General features: G+C 41.0%; 1 protein-coding gene across 17 annotated transcripts in view; it reads left to right on the top strand.

Annotated features, from left to right (window-relative positions):
* The window catches only part of RAPGEF6 (Rap guanine nucleotide exchange factor 6), a 232601-nt gene that overhangs the window by 127258 nt on the left and 85544 nt on the right, over positions 1-19799 (top strand). For all 17 annotated transcript variants that reach the window (XM_037906909.2, XM_037906912.2, XM_037906907.2 and 14 more), the window contains one exon: positions 12478-12609. In XM_037906909.2, coding sequence (XP_037762837.1) covers positions 12478-12609 — 132 coding nt within the window. The remainder of the gene's footprint in view (positions 1-12477; positions 12610-19799) is intronic.

Here is a 19799-nt window from a genome sequence, read left to right as displayed (position 1 = left end):
TTTGAAAAATGAATAAAGTTTAAACTTTTTAATACAGTACCTAAATTTTAAGCAGTCTTTCAATGTTTAATCTTGAAAAGTATTGTACATATCTTCTAAAGATCTCTCACCTTGGATTAACAGATGACGTGAAGGACAAAGAATTTTCTTCCAGAGCCTCAGTCTGCAGTACATTGGCTTTTATTAATGCATTGAAAAAGTGTATGCATGTAAAGCACACAAACATAGCATCACTCTTTTCTGTCTCTCCTTGCTTGTGTCCTCAATGCAGCTGGTTTGCTTAATGACTTCATTATTTATTTGTTTTTAAGTAGCACTGAAAAAAACAAGAAATCATTTAGCTTTCAACAGCATGACTGAGCTCCAAACAGAATCTCATCCAGTCGTCCTAGCCTGGTAGCCTGAAGGTATGATGTGGAGCCCTGAGGATGCCAGGAGTATAAAAAGAAGTTAAAACATTGTAGGGGCATCTCCGGTATTAAACATAAAAGGGTAAACCAAAATAAATATGGAAACCTAATGGTAAAACAAAATAACCCCCCCCAATCAAGCAGAGAAATCACTGTTGAGTGATGGGAAGACACTCTCTTCCCCCAGCAGCTGCCTAGTGTTTCTGCAGCACTGTATCCCCTGAGATTTAGGACAGGTGTTTTCTTACAATTGCAAACTCTAAGGCTATGTCTGTGCTAGGTAACTTCCTGGAATCACTGTAGCAAAATAACTATTCCATGTTGGAATTATTCCAGAATAAAATCACTTTTATTCCAGCAGAGAACGCACATACAGGGGAGTTATCCCAGAATACCTATTCTTGGAAATTTCCCTGTGTAGACAAGCCTTGAGACTTCCTCATTGGTGAAGACAAGATAGCTCACTATTAGTTTGACTCTCTTTATTTATAATATGGCCCAAGTTAGTAGTGATTGTCAACTATTATAGAGTCTGAGTACAGGTGCATTTCACAAAAACAAATCCCAAAACATAATAATTGGGAGCTTTGTCATTGGTCTCAGCAGGGAGGCCAGAGATTTAAGGGAAATTTTCAGAGGCACAGGGGTCGGCAACGTGTAAAAATGTTGAGGTCCGTGGCAAGTGGGGCGCTCGCCTCTGGTGGCTCAGCTGCCAGTGGTGGCTCAGCTCCCTCTGCAAGCAGCTCCCCGTCCCTGCTGTTGCTCATTTGTGGACCCCTAAAAAATTTTGAATAGAGGTGCAGATCCCTTTGGAAATCTTAGTCATAGTCTGCAGACCCCAGGAAACCACTGTTGTCTGATAACAACAACCTTTCATGGACCCCACAGACATAGTCTGTGGACCCCCAGGGGTCTGTGGACCACAGGTTGAAACCACTGGATCAAAGGATCAAGTTATTAATGATCAATGACAAAGTTTTGTTTATAATAGACTTAGCACAAATTCGCCATTGCTTTGTTAAATTGTTAACTGGAAATTTCTAAAGAGATTGTTATTGTAAACAGAAGCATATAATGCACACAAAACAAAAGTATGTGCATCCAACTTTGCAGACAATAATAAGGCTGTAATACCATTGAGGGTTTCTGGGAATGTAAACTACATGAGGGAAGCCACACTGATTCACTAATTTTACTAGAAGCTTTCCACAGAATTCATTTTCTGTATTATTCTTGTCGTATGTAACACTTAAAAAGGCTACAGGCCCTTTCTATTTCCATGTCTCTGCTACATTGTGCTTCCTTTTGTAACACAAGGAAAAGTACATTAGTGTATCCCTAATACCTTCAGTGTCTACAAGCTTCTGGGGGAGTGGTATTTTGAGGTTTCTTTCACTAAGAGTTGAAGTTTTTCCTACTTATGCCTGGCGTTAATTGCCTTACTTTTCAGAGGTACACAGTACCTTCAGCTCTCGTTGACCTTAATGGGATCTGTGGATACTCAGCCATACAGTTCCTCTCCCTTCCACATCCCATTACCTTGTCTCTCTTCGTGAGACATGAGACACTGCTTCTTCTCAAACTGGCCATTGGGCTGTAGAGATGGTCCCACTGAAGCATCAGAGACAGGGATTCTACTCCCAATATTTCCTGATTTCCACATCCAAGAGAGGGATGAGACCTATCCTCAACATCTGCAATCTCAACAAATGCATCAGATGTATGAGATTCTGTATGGAGGCGCCTCCCTACATGCAATTTTCTAAAGTTCTGCTGCACTCTAAGTTTTTATCTAAGGTCATTTCTCAGTTTCATTTGAACCAAGTTATATATCTTCGGTGTTCTTCCTAAGCCACATTCAAGCCTAGTGGAGCAGCATCTCCGTACTTTGGATGTCATGTGATTTCTAGCGTTTTATCTGGACAGAACTAAACTTTTCAGTTCCTTACTGTGTCTGTTTCATTTGCAGACCAAATGAAGGGTCAGCCTATCTCTTCACAGACAATCTCCTGGTGGATAACATCTTGTATCATGAAAGCATACGAAATAGCCGAGGCTATGCCTCCTTATGAGGGGACAGGCTCATTCCATGAGAGCTCAGGCAACAGCAGCAGCATTTCTAAATGACATTTCTGTATTGGACACTTGTAGGGCAGCCACTTGGTCCTCTGTGCATATTTTCAAACTGCTACGCCACTACAGCTGCGTCCAGATCAGATGGAAATTTTGGGAAGGATGTCCTGCAGTCCTCCTTTAAATAGACTCTGAGCCCCATCTTCTGCAAGTACTGTGTCTGAATCACCCACATAGAAAAGACAGCTGCATCTATTTGAAGAAGAAAAAACAATTTTCTACCTTTAACTGTTGTTCTTCGAGATGTGATGCAGATGTGTATTCCATGAACTGCCCTCCATCCCCTTTGCACTGAATCTGCACTTCTGACATTTGGTGAGAAGAAATTTAGTGGGTCAGAGTTTTGCCACCCTTATACAGCCAGAGGAGGGGCTAGGGCCGTAGAGTGACTGCTAGGCAAAGTTCTCTGGTTGTGGTGGGCAGGGTGCACACACTCCTATGGAATACACATGACTGCATCACATCTCAAAGAACAGTTACAGCTCAAATAAATTGGTTAGTCTCTAAGGTGCCACAAGTACTCCTTTTCTTTTTGCGAATACAGACTAACACGGCTGTTACTCTGAAAGGTAGATAACTGGTTCTTGTTTTGTTTTTTAAATGTTGACCTTCTTATTAACAAGTTCTCTAAAAATTACTTTAGAGAAATCAAGGGCCATTGGAAAATATTCTTTAATAATTTCTATTATATAAATCTCACTGCATGATTATTTTTTTTTAATTCTTGGAATAAATAACTTGCATTTTATTTCTGTAAAAATCATCTGATGTCCAATTCAGAAACCAAAATAGTATTTCATTTTTGAAAAGCTCACAGTAGAGAAATATTGTTAGTCTTTAATGGTTTCTCTCCTTTCATTAATGACAAATGTTTGCTTTTATATTAGTGGTGGTAGCTGAGTAGCACATATGGTTAAATGAATAATTTAGATGAAAGCCTCACTTCATATACCGAGCAAATGGCCACAATGCCATAAAATATCTGAACCTTGAGATAAGATAGAAATAAGTTGTTTTCATGGAGGAGCCATGAATGTCCACTTTCCTATAATGTGGAAAGCATATTGCATCTGATTTATCATGTAAAAAGCTGTCTAAAGACTGAACAAAACCAAGTCTGTTCCGTAGGTTGGTTTCTGTTGTATATCACTAATGCTGTGTTACTCTATTCCGTAACAATGTGGTAGTTCTGTTTGTGAGGTTATGGTTAAGTCTGTCAGCACTTTTACAATAAACTATCTCCCCCCCTCCACCCCCCTGCCCCCAGGCCTTTGTTTGGTGCTGACTGTTTCAGGAAGCTAATTTTTGCACTTATGTCTTCACAATTGCATAAATATTTATGTAAAACTTAGCAGATCATAAATATTTGTCATCTAGAGTCTGTGGTACTATAAGAAATATTTAATTTCCTAAGGACTTTTAGGGTCTGGGTTTGGTGTGCATGGCTCCCATAAAGTGTGGATCTGTAATGGCCTAAACAGTTCCCTAAAAAAGCTTTGACACAACACAGTTAGGTTTTTGGGTCCATAAATACAAAATCTATTATAGTAGGGTTGAATATTGAATTTTATAGAGTGTATGACAGTTGTACCCCAAATCTATCTTGATTACAGTATACACTTTATAGATTTTAGTGTTTTGTTCAGTACCTTGCTCATGCTTTGATTCCTCTTCCAATGATATGTAAGCATTTTCCTTGTAGCTCATGGATGAAGACAAGTTTACATCACAGTACACAAGATTTCATTTTCGTTTTGTGGGGGTAGTGTCTTAAAAGATCCAAATGCATAGTCACATGTTGCCACGTTGTGTGTGTGTATGTGTGTGTGTAAACATAGGCTCTATATATGCAAGAATCGTTTTGGGTTTTTTCTTTCTATAAGCTTAATTTTTTATTATTGTATCTATCTTCACCTGCTATGCTCAGGTGCTGTAGCCATGTCTATGGAGGAAAAAAATATAGTCTGAGCAATGATTTTCTGTATGTGTTATACATGCCTAGCTACACCTCTATTATACATTATATAAAATAAAGCCTGAAGAATCAATGTGTTCATAGATTCTAAGGTCAGAAGGGACCACTTGTGATCATCTAGTCTAATCTCCTGCATAACACTACCCATAGAACTTCTCCAAAACAATTCCTGTTTGAACAAGAGCATATTTTTGAGAAAAACATTCAGTCTTGGTTTAAAATTGGCAGTGATGAATCCATCACAACCCTTAGGTTTTAATTACTACTTGGCACAATGAGCAGATTATCATTGTGGAAGCCTGTATACCACCTGCTTGTATCCTGCATAGCTGTAGCTGGTGCTATTAGTCACTTTCACTAGCATTAAATTCACTGACTTTTAAAATATAGAGAACTTTTAAAGGAAATGCTTAGCTTACACTACTTATGTAAATAAATGAACCCTTCATCTGTAGCAGTGTTTCCATCAGTAATGGCATGTTGTTTTTCTGAATTTTCTGACTTCACCAATTAAGCTGCTGAAAGAATGGCTCATTACACACACACACACTCTCTCTCTGTCTGTCTGTCTGTCTGTCTCTCTCTCTCTCTCTCTCTCTCTAATAGCTGACTTTACTTGTTGGAAAATATATAAAACATTCCTGTATTGAACATGGCTTTATGGAGAATCCAAGACTTGCTACTCAAGCATAGAGATGGAGAATACAATTAAAATGTAAAATTGCTCTCCATCTTATACGGAAAATATTTAGATGCATAGATCTCTTACCTGGTACCGGTTTAGGAGATTTTGAAGCCAGTTGTGATTTTAGCAGGGGAAATCAGACTAAAATGTTTGCATTCAATAAGAGAGGCACAAGTTAACTGAAGAGCAGGGAAATTTCTTATGTAAAACGGAAGAGTTCTTGTTTTGTTCTAAATGGTGTGATTTACTACCTCCTAAACAGGAGTGGTGTGATCCTCCTCCTAAAAGCTCAGTGTCTGGCTGCAGAAGGATCCTGTGGCTCAGGCACTCCTCAAGACAGCTGTAGGGTTGCACTCTGAGGACTCTGTTCCAAGCCTTGGTGTAGGGGGCATGCGCAGGCAGGGCTGGGAAGTGGAAGGGGTGTAGGACAGAATTGTACTCTAGTTCCCCATGTATTGATCAAGTTAAGCTCTCAAATGCTTTCCTTGACTCTTCTTAGTTGACAAGTCTCTCATTTGATGGGGCCTTCTCCTCTCTCCCACTTTCTATTGCATTTTCACAGGGCTCCATTCCTGCATCTCTTCTTTTCTTTTCTCATGTTAGCTTGTCTACTTAAGGCTTCAGCTGTCTTGTTTATGCTGACTACTCTCAAATCTGTCTCTCGACATATGACCTCTCTCTCCATTCAGCCCCATATGACACCTCCTCCACAATATCTCTAGCTTTTCTCCATCCAGACAGCAAAAACCTCATCCAGTTCTTGTGTGAGATTCTGTACTGTGCATCTTAGAGGAGTGAGGGTGGCTAAGGGCTAGAGTGGCTGTAGGCCACCTTTGCACCCTCCCAGTTATGGGTTACTCTAGGAGCGGCTGCTGGTGTAACTTAGACAGTCCTCACCAGCTGCCTATGGGCTCCACACCTTCCTACTTATGATACCACCTCTATGCCAGAGTTCATATAGAGGTCCTCAGAAGACAGCCTGTGGCAGTCTTTCTCAACTCCTGCACATAGGGAATGCTCCCCCAGCCAGATCTTGGGCTTTTAGAGCCCCTTTTTGCTGCTCTGGCTCCTTTTACCTAGTGTACAGGGGCAGGAGATTCTCAATCCTTATCTCTCTCCTTCATTATTGCAACATCCTCCTCATCCTCTCCAACCCCAAACACTCATGTTGTTGATCTCCATTGCTGTACAAAACATAGCCACTGAGAACTTTCTTAACTTAGTTCATCAGTTTGATTCCCTCTTTGAATTGCTCCACTGCTCCAGCATATCATGTGGATGATTCTTACCCTCTATCTTCTATCTGTCTTAGGTTCTTATAATACTGCCCATCACTTCCATGTAATATTGACAGTAAAAGCCAAGTCCTTAGGGGACTTCCTGGAGTCCTCACCTTCAGTGGGTATTTCTGGTGTGGCAATGGGTAGCATTTGGTACATGTTATTTTCACTAATCCTGCCACATTCTGAACTGTTTTGTACTCCAGTTCCCCTCCTCCATCATTGGTTCATTAACAGGCTTCAGCTGTTGGTCCAGAGAATTTCACATGATGCCAGTTTTTCATTCCTCAAGAGCATGTGTGCCACCTTCAGAACATTTCAGTAGCATATGCTCACTGAGAAGACTTGCAGACTGCTTTCATTTCTAGGTTTGTGTGCCAAAACAGAAGGCTTTTGCCTGCAAGACAGACCTTCTGAGAAAAAAATGATATTTTTCATTTCTTTGTTTAGATGGGAAATTGCTTAATAACACTGAAAATTGTATGTACTTCAATTGTTAATGCATTATTTCACTGTGTAATTACTCACTGTACATTTTCCTAATAGAGGACAGAAGTAGGTGGCTGTGAGAACCATTTTTTAAATTTTTGGACTTTTTTGCCTCGAAACTCTGTCACACAATATAATATTGTCATGGTTTCTTGCATTTTAATTTCCTTTACTTAGAAAAAGTTAATAAAGTTAATACAAGCTTTAGAGATTTAAGAATTTGATATTTCAGGAAATCAGACATATGATAGTACACTATTTTATATCAGAGATTGTACTACTCTGTAAAAAATCAAGTCATCATTGACTAAAATTAGATATATTGTCAACTTTTGCAAGAGCATTTATCACATAAGTACACAGAAATCTGGGATTTTGCATATGTAGATAGGCACTTATCTAGACAGTAGGTTGGGGGGGAATATTTGTATAATTCTGCTAATGAAATGTGTGCAAATGTAGAAATGCAAGTGGGCACTATTATTTAAAACTCCCTACGATTTATTTTTTTCTTATTGTGCACAAGTATGGGATCCGTTCAAGGTAAAGTGGCCTGTTAACACCCCTCCAGTCATTTGGGAAGGGGAAGGGGGGGAAAGGCAGTTGGAGGGAGGATGTTAGTGGATTGTTGTAATAAGCCATAAATCCAGTGTGTCTTTTCGGTCCATGATTTTTAATGGCTAGCAATGTTATAAATTTAAGCTCCTAGCCTCATCTTTTGAAAGTGCTGTGCAGGTTTCCTTTGAAGATGAGGACTTTTTTGCTTTTGTGAAAAATCATTTACCTATAACTTTGCCAGACACTAAATAGCATGGACTGAATAGAGACACTATTTATGGCTTATTACAACAATCTACAATCCACTAACACTCCCCCCTACCCCAACTGCTTTCCTGTCTCCCCCCTTCTTTCCCCCTTGTGACTGGAGGGGCATAAACGGGGCATTTCACCTTGAATGATCCCTTGAAACATGGGTTAACTACGTATGCTAAACAATCTGTTCCACCTTGTATTTCTATGTGACACTCTTAGTGCCTTTCCCAAACCTGAAGAAGAGCTCTTTGTAAGCTTTGAAGTTTGTCTCTCTCACCAACAGAAGTTGGTCCAGTAAAAGATATTATCTCACCCATCTTATGTCTCTAAAAAATATTCTGTCAATCTGTGAAGTTAGTGGTGTTTTCACTGAAACACCTAAACTGCTTGTGCTTGTGCAAAATACACACACACTCACTCACTCACTCACTCACTCATTCTCTCTACATATTTTTTCCATTTTGAAATTATTCTCTAGCAATAATCTCCATCTTAAGTATAAACAATACCTCTCCTTCTACCAAACCCTTTGAAAACAGACGAAACATTGAGTGCAAGATAACTTTTTTTAAAAAACAACAACTATACACTGTATATGAGATAAATACAGAGGTGAAAGCAAGCCGGTATGCCCCGGTAAGGTGTACCAGTAAGAGCCGGTGCGCCGTACCAGGACCGGCTTTCAGAGAGGGCAATTTAAAGCCCTGGGGTAGCGGCGGCAGGGCTGTGGCGGGGATTTAAAGGGCCCCGGAGCTCCAACAACTGCTCCCCCCCCCCCTCCCCCCGGGGCCCTTTTAATCCCGGCCTGAGCCCTGCTGCCCGAGCTTTGGGGTAGCGGCGGCGGGGCTCTGGCGGGGATTTAAAGGGCCCCGGAGCTCCAGCCGCTGCTACTGCCCCGGGGCCCTTTAAATCCCTGCCTGAGCCCTGCTGCCCAAGCCCTGGGGTGGGCGGGGGGGCTCTGGTGGAGATCTAAAGGGCTGGGGTGGTAGTGGCGGCTGGAGTCCTGGGGCCCTTGAAATCCCCGATGGAGCCAGGGCTCGGGCAGCAGGGCTCAGGCCGGGATTTAAAGGGCTCGGGGCTCCAGCAGCTGCTACCACAGCGGATCCCCAGGCCCTTTAAAGCTCTGCCAGAGCCCCGGGATAGCAGTGGCAGCTGGGAGCCCCCAGGGCTCCTTAGTGATTTAAAGGGCCAGGGGCTCCGCTGCGGTAGTGGCAGCTGGAGCCTTGGGCCCTTTAAATCACCCCCGAACCCCGGGGCTCCCGCCACTACCGCAGCTGGTAGCCCTGGCCCTTTAAATCAAGATTTAAAAGGCCCGGGGATTTAAGGCCCTGTCTCATCCAGTTGACGCCACGCCTCTTCCGGTTGAGGCCACGCCCCCTGCTCAGGACTCCGGCATACCGGTAAGTCCTCTAACTACTTTCACTCCTGGATAAATAGCTTTAGTGGCACAGATGGATGTTCTCCTGTTGTCAATGGATAGAGAGCAGATGTTCATTCTTATGCTCCTGTTTTGCATTGTGATGTTTTATATTGTCAACCATAAGATATTGCTTTCCTGCGTAAGAGGAATGCACTAAAATAGAAGTTTAAGTTCTTCCTGAAAGGATATACCCAAAAAGTAGTGCTGAGAAAACTGCACCTTCACCCCCAGGCCTCTTAATTGTGGAGTCCCACAAGGATTAATTTTGTTCTATAGTCCTATTCAACATCTACATGCAACTAGTGGGTGAACTGGTAAGGTGACATGGACTCAAGTGCCAGACAGCTCTGCTTCTCCTCCACCACATACAGCTGTATCACTGCCACCAGAATGGTGGCTCAATGCTAGGATGAGATCAGCTTGTGGCTAAATCAGAGCAAGGGTTATGTACAGAGGAAAACATTTCTAGAAAGTTATAGCTAGAGTGCAATTTCATTGCTTGAAGGCATGCACCCACAATTGGTCAATTCAGTCCATAGTTTAGGAATGGTCCGGGTTTCCTCACTGATGCTGAGCTCTCATGTAATATCTGGAAGTAATGCTTCCTACCATCTTCTGTTGGCAAGGAGACGCCAGCTTATACTGGCAGACGATAACCTGGCTATACGTGACAATCTCCTCCTGTCTGGGCTACAGGAATGCAGTATTCCTGCACAGTGAACTTAATCTAGGGGTAACCATTAGGAAGATGCATTTCAAAGGGTGACTGAACTATAAAAATGAAGGGCAAAAACATCCCAACTTATCTCTCCCTATCTGTCCCTACCTAAGATGACAACAGCCTTTGGATTTTGGGAGCAGATTCTGGCCTGAGAATTTGGTCAGCAATGTTACTGGGAACATGTGGTAAGGCAATTCACCTTGAACAAAGTCTAGTTTAAGTTTTAGTATTAGGAAGCGTTTTATCTTTATTTTTCTTGTCATCCTTTCTGACTTAAATGCATTATACTTGTACTCACTTAAAATCTTTGCAGTTAAAAAAAAGTTGTTTTATTCTCTAATCAAAACTAATCCAGTGTTGTGTTTAAACTGAATTGTGTAGGTAACTACATTTAAAATAGCAAACTGATGAACATGATCCCCTTAGAGGGGCAGTGGGCCTAAAATATCTGAACTGCCCAAGAGAGGACTGGACAGTACAGAACACAGGTTTTGGGGGGAAATTCAGGACTGGAAGTCACCCTACAAGTGGTAACCACAGCTTGTGGGGAACCAGAGTGTGACTGGAGCCTGCTGGCAGGGTGCAGTTATACAGAAGAGACACTCAGGGTGTGAGCTTAACGCTGTTTGGCATGCCATGAGGGGCCCAGGTTGGGAGCAACAGCAGCAAAGCATTGTGAGGCACCCCAGGTTGCAGAGCAAGGGTGACACAGCCCCTCAGTGGTCTGGATCACACCCGGGAATATCATAATTGGATTCTTTTGAAAATGTTTTTTCAGTTTTTCTGAAACTGAGAAAATTGTTCCTGTTTCCAGTTGTATGTGAAAAGAAAGGTATAGATTTACAGAAGCAAGTAAGTTATTTTATAACAATATCTCCTTTTCGATGATGATGTGATAAAACCAGAGCAAGGCAGATATTTTGAAATAAAAAGGTAGTATCATGGCACTGCAGGTTTTGGCTGTTGCAGAACCTACAAGATGAATCCAGTTGACTAAAAGCTATGGGAACATTAAGTGGTATTAAAGACAGACAGGTGGAAATACAGGTTTCACAGATCCCACAGCTTCCCGTAGCAATTTGGAAACAGAAAAATATGCTGACTTGCGTGAGTGTTCTCCCAATCTTATTTGTAGGACAACTCGCTAGCACTACTTTATCATAATTCAGATTTCAAAAAGTAAATGATAGACACATTGTAGGCTCATGCTCAAATAAATTGGTTAGTCTCTAAGGTGCCACAAGTACTCCTTTTCTTTTTGCGAATACAGACTAACACGGCTGTTACTCTGAAACCATTGTAAATATATTACATGAACTTTTTTAATCAAATTATTTTAAACCCAACCAACAGCTGAAGATCCAGTTTCTCTTTATGCTACAAGTTTTTTATCAATACTTGTAAATATAACTCTGAATCAGTAACATTTGTACTGTACCACCCTTTAATTAATTGGTTGTATAAAATATTCTATTTTATGTAATAAACATGTTGCTCATTCTTACTTAGACTGTAATCTCTTTGTGGCAGGGATTGTTTTTCATTATATGTGCAGCGATTGTTTTTCATTATATATGCCTACGGTCCCCAACAGAAGGGGGTCTCTACAGACTGCTTCAGTTCAAATTATAATGCACCTCTTTACTCAATAGATTTTTAAACATGGAACCACAGAATCAATATGGGGGACATATGTGAGGACTCCCATTACACTGGGAAAATTCTTATGAATTAACAAAGAATATAGAAAATGTACTTTAATATATATATTTTTTTCGAGACTTGGAATCTTGGATTTTAAAAAACCCAATCCTGTCACAAGTTTCATAGTGGCCCTCTAATGAGCTGAGAAATAACTGCATGAGTTTTTAAAACAAATCTGGTATCCGTGGCTATTAGTGTCATAAAATAGATTAGTTATTTAATTGAATTCCAGGTGGGCCAGATTCTGCAAATACTTACTGCTGAGTGTAGTTCTACTGATTTCAGTGGGACGTGTTTGCAAGATTGAGCCCTACATTAAAAAACAGTTACATTTGAAGAGCAGCTTCTATTTTAATTATCAGGAATGTGTATGACACTCCTTGTATATTTAGTTCAATTTAAAAAGGTAAAAAATATTTAACAGCCAAAAACTTAGCAAAGATGTTTTGTATAAAATTATTCTTGAATAAAATGAATGCATTTGTAAACAGGAATCCTTCAGTCCTCACTTTGCAACTTGGAAAGTAATAGTTTTTCTCAGCATTTACTGGTTAGCTTGCTAGCATAACCCATTTGTCATTTTATGCTTCTTTTGTGGTAGTGTGGTGTACATCTTGTTTGTTTGTTTTTAAAGAGATTGACCTTGAGTTTATAGGATCCTTCCTATTCTGTCATATCAAATCTAAAATCTGTTAGAGTTTGGGTGAGCTTGATCCGAGTTAACATTTTCTCCAAATGTGCCTTATGAAATGAAGGCTGAATCAAATGTTTAGCAAAAGCTTTATTCAGTGACTTGTGTTCAGATCAGATTTATACATGATAGATTATTTTTTCCTTCTGTTCACAGCTTCCAGCAGACCTTACCAAGATGCATCTTACAGACAATCCACATCCACAAGTGACTCATGTCCCTTCCAGCCAGTCTGGATGTAGCATTGCCAGTGACTCTGGAAGCAGCAGCTTATCGGATATCTACCAGGTAAAATTGCAGAAGTTTCTTGTTTTTTGCAGGGAGGGAACATTTGTATTGTAACGTTCTGCATTTTGCCTTTTTAGTATTTAAAAGGGTAAAATAGTACATCATTAGTGTAATTTGTTTATATGAAAGCCTTACTGTGCCACTGTCACTTCCATGTAATACATTTAAGCAAGTACTGTAGGTTTGATGTTGGGTGCATGTCTGATTTTTCAGGTCAGTGCAGAATTGTATATAAAGCTACTATATTATGGCACAGATTTGTTTTAAAAAAATCTTTACTAATAGGCATACACTGGCATTTTTTTCTTTATTTTACACTCCTATTCTTTGTGCATCTCACCTGCTTTTCTTCCCTCACCGCCACCTCCTTTGGCAATGAGCTAGGTGAAACTGACGGTTAGAAGTGGTGGTATTCAGTGTAGTTGTAGCTGTGTCAGTCCCAGGATATTAGAGAGACAAGATGGGTGAAGTAATATCGATTATTAGACCAACTTCTGATGGTGAGAGAGACCAACTTTTGAGCCACTTCTTCGGGTCTGGGAAAGGTACTCCCACGTCTCAGCAAAATACTACTTATGCTAAACAATCTGTTCCACCTTGCATTTTGCTGTGACACTAGGAGTACCTTTCCTGGACCAGAAGAAGAGCTTTGTGTGGCTTGAAGGCTTGCCTCTCACCATCAGAAGTTGGTCCAATAAAAAATACTACCTCACCCACCTTGTCTCCATAAGAAGTGGTGACAGAGAGAGCAGCATAAGATTAGCAATCGTGTTTTCACTTATTTTTATAAGACTAAAATAAAGTCCAGATTTGTATTAGTTTAAAAAAATGTGGTGGTGTGAAAAACAAGAGTGGAATTATGATGCAGGGTGAAATATAGTTAGGACTTGATGCACAGCCCTGAACACCACTTAACACATGACTTATATGCGACCTACAAAAGGAAAGAATTGTATGTGTGCATTTTTTCCATCTTCATTATCCATAAAAAGCTTGATGGGTTTTTTTTTTCTGCTGCTAGGTTTTTTTTTTTTTCTAACTTTAGAAATATTAGGAATGCCAAATCTTGTCTTTCCTGTTTTTTCCTTGAACTCTTTTTGAAGGACCAGAGGAAGTGCATTGGGAACTTTGTTGGCACTTGATCAAAGAGGCAGGAGTGTTTAATCTTTAGAGAAGAGATATTTTCTTCTATCTTTTTTTAAGCTTTTGGATTAATTCACATTAACAGAATCAAGCAAGAAAAGCACGTTTAGACAGTACTCGTGATATCAATGTACTTGTTCTTCAGAGATCAATAGTCTTCAGGGAGAAAATGAGTGGACCTGAATTTACAGTTTAAAAAACAAACAAACAGGAAAAAGTGTTTGCAATTCGTGTCGGAGGAGATGTTCGTGTTTTGTTTCTACATCATGATAATGCAGCAGGGGCACTCCCTCTCCATTCTTCCTCATTTTCAGGTCACTTTTATGTGACCTTTAGAGTCTTGTCCTTTCCTTCTGCAATGTGACTGAACTTCATCAGGTGCATTATCTTATGTAAATTAAACACATTCCTCAAGAGTGAATCTTAATATTTATTCTATGTGAATTATATATTCAGATTAAATTACCAGCTCCATACTAGACAAAATGAAGTCATTTTCAGTAGTAGCATATCAGGGTTCCAGTGTTGCTTGGCATGAATGGAAGGTGAATAAGCTCCAAGCATTACATTATGGATTAATCGATATACTCGTACGTATTTTGACCAATAATCATGTGTTCTTCTTTGAGTGCTTGCTCATATCGATTCGAATTAGGTGTGCGCGCACCACATGCACGATCGTCGGAGAATTTTTACCCTAGCAACACCTGGTGGGTCAGCTGTGGAGCCCCCTGGAGTTGCGCCTTCATGGCGCTGGATATATACCCCAGCCGACCCAGCGCCCCCCTCAGTTCCTTCTTACCACCCGTGACAGTCGTTGGAACTGTGGAGCACGGCTTTGCTGTTCTCCACTTTCTCTAGCATTTTCTCTTTTCCGCAGTATGTATAGTTCTATAGTTAGTGTAGTATAGTTGCAGTTATAGTTATAGTGTAGTTGTGAATATAAAGTTGGGTCACGCAGCAATCGGAAGTGCCAAACATTCTGCTCTCCAGGGGCGCACCCCGGGCTCTCTATCAGACACCTTCCTCCTCCTGTGCAAGGGACAATTGTTCTGTGCCTTCCCTCTGTTCCAGTTAGTCCACAAGGTCCTGCTCAAGTTACGCAGGGACAGAGCACGGCTGATTCTGGGCGCCTCGGCGTAGCCCAGGCAACACTGGTGCGCCACGCTACTGGAGTTATCGGTAGACGCGCCAATTCCACTCCTGCTTTGGCCGGACCTGATCTCACAAGACAACGGCCACCTCTGTCACCCCAACCTGCAATCACTCCATCTCACTGCGTGGATGCTGCATGGCTAACTCAGTTGGAGCTCCTCTGCTCCCACTCAGTGCAGCAGGTACTACTGGGTAGCAGAAAACCCTCCACTCGAGCCACGTACCTTGCCAAATGGAAGCATTTCTCCTGCTGGTGTGCTCAAAATGGCACGCCACCCCTGCAGGCGTTGGTGCCTATCATCCTAGACTACCTCCTGTCCTTAAAACAACAAGGTCTGGCTATATCATCTGTTAGGGTGCACCTGGCGGCCATTTCGGCTTTCCACCAAGGAGAACATAGTTGCTTGGTCTTCTCCAACCCTACGGTTGGTAGATTTCTTAAAGGTCTGGACCGTCTCTACCCGCAGGTGCGGCAACCGGTTCCCACGTGGGATCTTAACCTGGTCTTTCCAGACTTATGGTCACCCCGTTCTAGCCAATGGCCCACATGCTCACTTCTGTACCTCTTTTGGAAGACAGCCTTCCTTGTGGCTATCACTTCAGCAAGGCGTGTATCTGAGATCAGAGCTCTCACTTCGGAACCACCGTACACGGTCTTCCACAAAGACAAGGTGCAACTACGCCCTCACCCTGCCTTCCTTCCCAAGGTGGTATCAACTTTCCATGTCAACGAGGACATTTTCCTCCCAGTCTTCTACCCAAAGCCGCATGCTACTTGGCGAGAGCAACGGCTACACTCCCTCGATGTTCGTAGGTCCCTCTCCTTCTATACTGAGCGTACAAAGCCATTCAGAAAGACGACCCAGCTCTTTGTTGCAGTGGCTGACCAGATGAAAGGCCTCCCGGTCTCCTCACAGCTCATCTCCTCTTGGATCGCTTCCTGTATCCATACTTGCTATGACCTGGCTGGTGTCCCGGCCAAGCCCCTCAACGCCCATTCTACAAGGGCTCAAGCCTCGTCAGCCGCTTTCCTGGCACAGGTTCCGATACAGGAGATCTGTAGAGCAGCCCCTTGGTCTTCAGTGCATACTTTTGCCTCTCACTATGCAATAGTCCAGAGACGATGCTGCGTTTGGTTCAGCAGTGCTACACTCAGCGACATCTCACTCCGACCCCACTGCCTAGGTAAGGCTTGGGAGTCACCTAATTGGAATCGATATGAGCAAGCACTCGAAAAAGAAAAGACGGTTACTCACCTTTGTAGTTGTTGTCCTTCGAGATGTGTTGCTCATATCCGTTCCAAACCCGCCCTCCTTCCCCTCTGTCGGAGTAGCCGGCAAGAAGAAACTGAGGAGGCGCTGGGTCAGCTGGAGTATATATCCAGCGCCATGGAGGCGCCACTCCAGGGGGCTCCACAGCCGACCCACCAGGTGTTGCTAGGGTAAAAATTCTCCAACAATCATGCAAGTGGCGTGCGCACACCTAATTGGAATGGATATGAGCAACACATCTCGAAGGTTACAAAGGTGAGTAACCGTCTTTTGTCAATTGAAGCTGTTTGTGTGGTGTCACAGTTATGGGGCTAGCTGCACTTCTGTCCCCAAGGTCTTGAGCTTTTTGCTGTCACTGTCTCAGGCTGGAATCACATGATTCTTCCATGCTTACCCTGGGATCTGGCTATAGTACCTTGTGTGTAACATCTGCTTAGCTTGCAGGTCTGACTGGGTTTCAGACACCCATGTTTTCTCCCTTTGGGATCCTGTAACCAATGATATATTAATAATAAGCTGCCTTTAAAACAGTATTTTTGATTAGCAGGTGGAACAAAAAAAAAAAGAAAAAAGAGAGAGAAAAGGGACTTTAAAACAACAAATAGATTGTATACGTGTCTCCTACCTAAAATACTATCATCTCACAATGGTGGCAGGCCTAGCTTCTAATCCAGAGTCCTCAGGACTAACAGTTTTGGAATTAGCCCTGAATACCTTTTAAGTGGAAGTTGATAGGTGACACTCTACTTCCATCTCCTCCTCCTTGCCCAACCCATCCTATACATCCCCCTAGTGAGAAGCACTTAAACAAAAATATTCGTACAGAAAGCACCATCCCAGTAATCGAGCCAAGAAATAGTGTTATAAAATCATTACAGGTTGCTCTATATACATCACATGCATTTAGTCTGTTAAGAAAATTATCAACAGAAATAAATTTGAAATGTCATGTTTGTAGTAGGGCCGCAGTTAACTAGCATGATTAACTCAATAAAATTAATCGCGATTAAAAAAATTAATCACGATTAATTGCAGTTTTAATCACACTGTTAAACAATAGAATACCAATTGACATTTATTAAATATTTTGGATGTTTTTCTACATTTTCAAATATATTGATTTCAATTACAACATAGAATAAAAAGTTTACAGTGCTCACTTTATATTATTCTTATTACAAATATTTGCACTGTGAAAATGATAAAAAAAAAGAAATACTGTTTTTCAGTTCACCTCATACAAGTACTGTAGTGCAATCTCTTTGTCGTTAAAGCGCAACTTACAAATCTAGATTTTTTTTTCTTACATAACAGTACTCTAAAACAAAACAATGTCAAACTTTAGAACCTACAAGGCCACTTAGTCCTACTTCCTGTGCAGCCCATCGCTAAGACAAACAAGTTGGTTTACATTTGCAGGAGATAATGTTGCCCGCTTCTGATTTACAATGCACCTGAAAGTGAGAACAGACATTCGCATGGCACTTTTGTAGCCGGCATTGCAAGGTATATACATGACAGATATGCTAAACATTCATATGCCCCTTCATGCTTCAGCCACCATTCCAGAGGACCCGCTTTCACTGCAGATTTGACATAACACAAAGAAGGTACCAATGTGAGATTTGTAAAGATAGCTACAGCACTTGACCCAACGTTTAAGAATCTGAAGCGCCTTCCAAAATCTGAGAGGGACGAGGTGTGGACATGCTTTCAGAAGTCTTAAAAGAGCAACACTCAGATGCAGAAACTACAGAACCCGAACCACCAAAAAAGAAAATCAACCTTCTGCTGGTGGCATCTGACTCATAATGAAAATGAACATGCGTCGGTCCACACTGCTTTGGATTGTTATTGAGCAGAACCCCTCATCAGCATGGACGCATGTCCCCTGGAATTGTGGTTGAAGCATGAAGAGACACATGAATCTTTAGCGCATCTGGCACATAAATATCTTGCAACACCAGTTGAAACAGTACCATTTGAGCGCCTGTTCTCACTTTCAGGTGACATTGTAAACAAGAAGCGGGCAGCATTATCTCCTGCAAATGTAAACAAACTTGTTTGTCTGAGCGATTGGCTGAACATGAAGTAGGACTGAGTAGACCTGTAGGCTCTACAGTTTTACATTGTTTTATTTTTGAATGCAGTTATTTCTTGTACATAATTCTACATTTGTAAGTTCAACTTTAATGACAGAGATTGCACTACAGTACTTTTATTAAGTGAATTGAAATACTGTTTCTTTTTACAATGCAAATATTTGTAATAAAAAATAAAGTGAGCACTGTACACTTCGTATTCTCTGTTGTAATTGAAATCAATATATTTGAAAATGTGGAAAACATCCAACAATATTTATATAAATGGTATTCTATTATTAACAGCGCAATTAATCACAATTTTTTAAATCGCTTGACAGCCCTAGTTTGTAGATTAACATATATCATCTAAGTTATGAAAATTTTTTAAAAGAATCTGTTTGGTAAATAAAAAGTTATATGTTAGAATAATACAGGAATTAATAATTGAGTAGCATACTCAGCTAAAGCATTAGTATGGAAACTATTTTTGTATATTAATTTATTAATTTTATTAATCAGTCCAGATTACCCTGTCAGATCCAAGCAGAGAGTGGGGGCTCTCTGTGTAGAGATCACCCTTCCTGCATGAAAGTGATCCTCTGTGACACCATTCCACCCGCTCCAGACCCTAGAGAGGGCATCTGAATCCAGGAACCTTGCAGGCTGGAATAGGCAGGCCAGAGTAGTGTCACATCATCTTCTGTCCCTACAGAGATACTTCAGACAAGATAATGTATTCTCAGTCTGTATTGTCCAATCCTGAGGGAGCCTACACTGCTGGAGGGCATGGTGGTTTGGAGGCCTAGGCCTCTTGTAATTCCTTTAAGAGTCTGACATTTTGGATACGCACCATGTGGATTATCTACTGGGAGTATACTCCATCCTGTCACAGAACTATTTTTCTCCCTCTCTCCTGTGGGTTTAACCTACAGATAGGGATGATTGGAATCATTATTTTTGTTTTTCTGTGCTGTGGTGGATCCCATAGTGTTTTAACTATAGCACTGTGCACCTATATAGGATGACACAGTCCTGTCCCCAAAGCACTTAGGACTAGATCCTGAAAGATTTTTTGGCACCTAACTCCCATTGATTTCATTGGGAGTTAGGGGCCTAAATACCTTTGAGGTTCTGGGCCTTACAGTCTAGGAAGACAAGCAACAAAGGGTGAGAGTGAGCAGAAAACAAAATGTCCACATTTGGGTTTAATTTTAATTTGTATCAGATATGTTCACATCTTCTTTACATATGTATTTTTAGTTGGCCAGTTTCTTGTAGGTATTATAAACATAGAAATGTCTATCAAGAGATTCTGGTTCTCTTTGCAGAGATGGTAGGCAGTTTGATCATTCCAACTTAAATTTATAAACCCATAAAAATATTTTCACTGTTTTTATAAAATTCTACTGATGTATGAATATAATATTGTATAATATTTTCATGATGTAGCATTTCATAGTATTTTGTAATGCATCCATCTGTGCACAATGCTCATATAGTATGGGATAGTGTCTTGACATTATAAAGAATCTCTTGT

The sequence above is a fragment of the Chelonia mydas genome, chromosome 8 (genome assembly GCF_015237465.2).
Source record: "Chelonia mydas isolate rCheMyd1 chromosome 8, rCheMyd1.pri.v2, whole genome shotgun sequence".
Classification (NCBI taxonomy): Eukaryota; Metazoa; Chordata; order Testudines; family Cheloniidae; genus Chelonia; species Chelonia mydas.
This window is presented reverse-complemented; position numbering and strand designations above follow the sequence as displayed.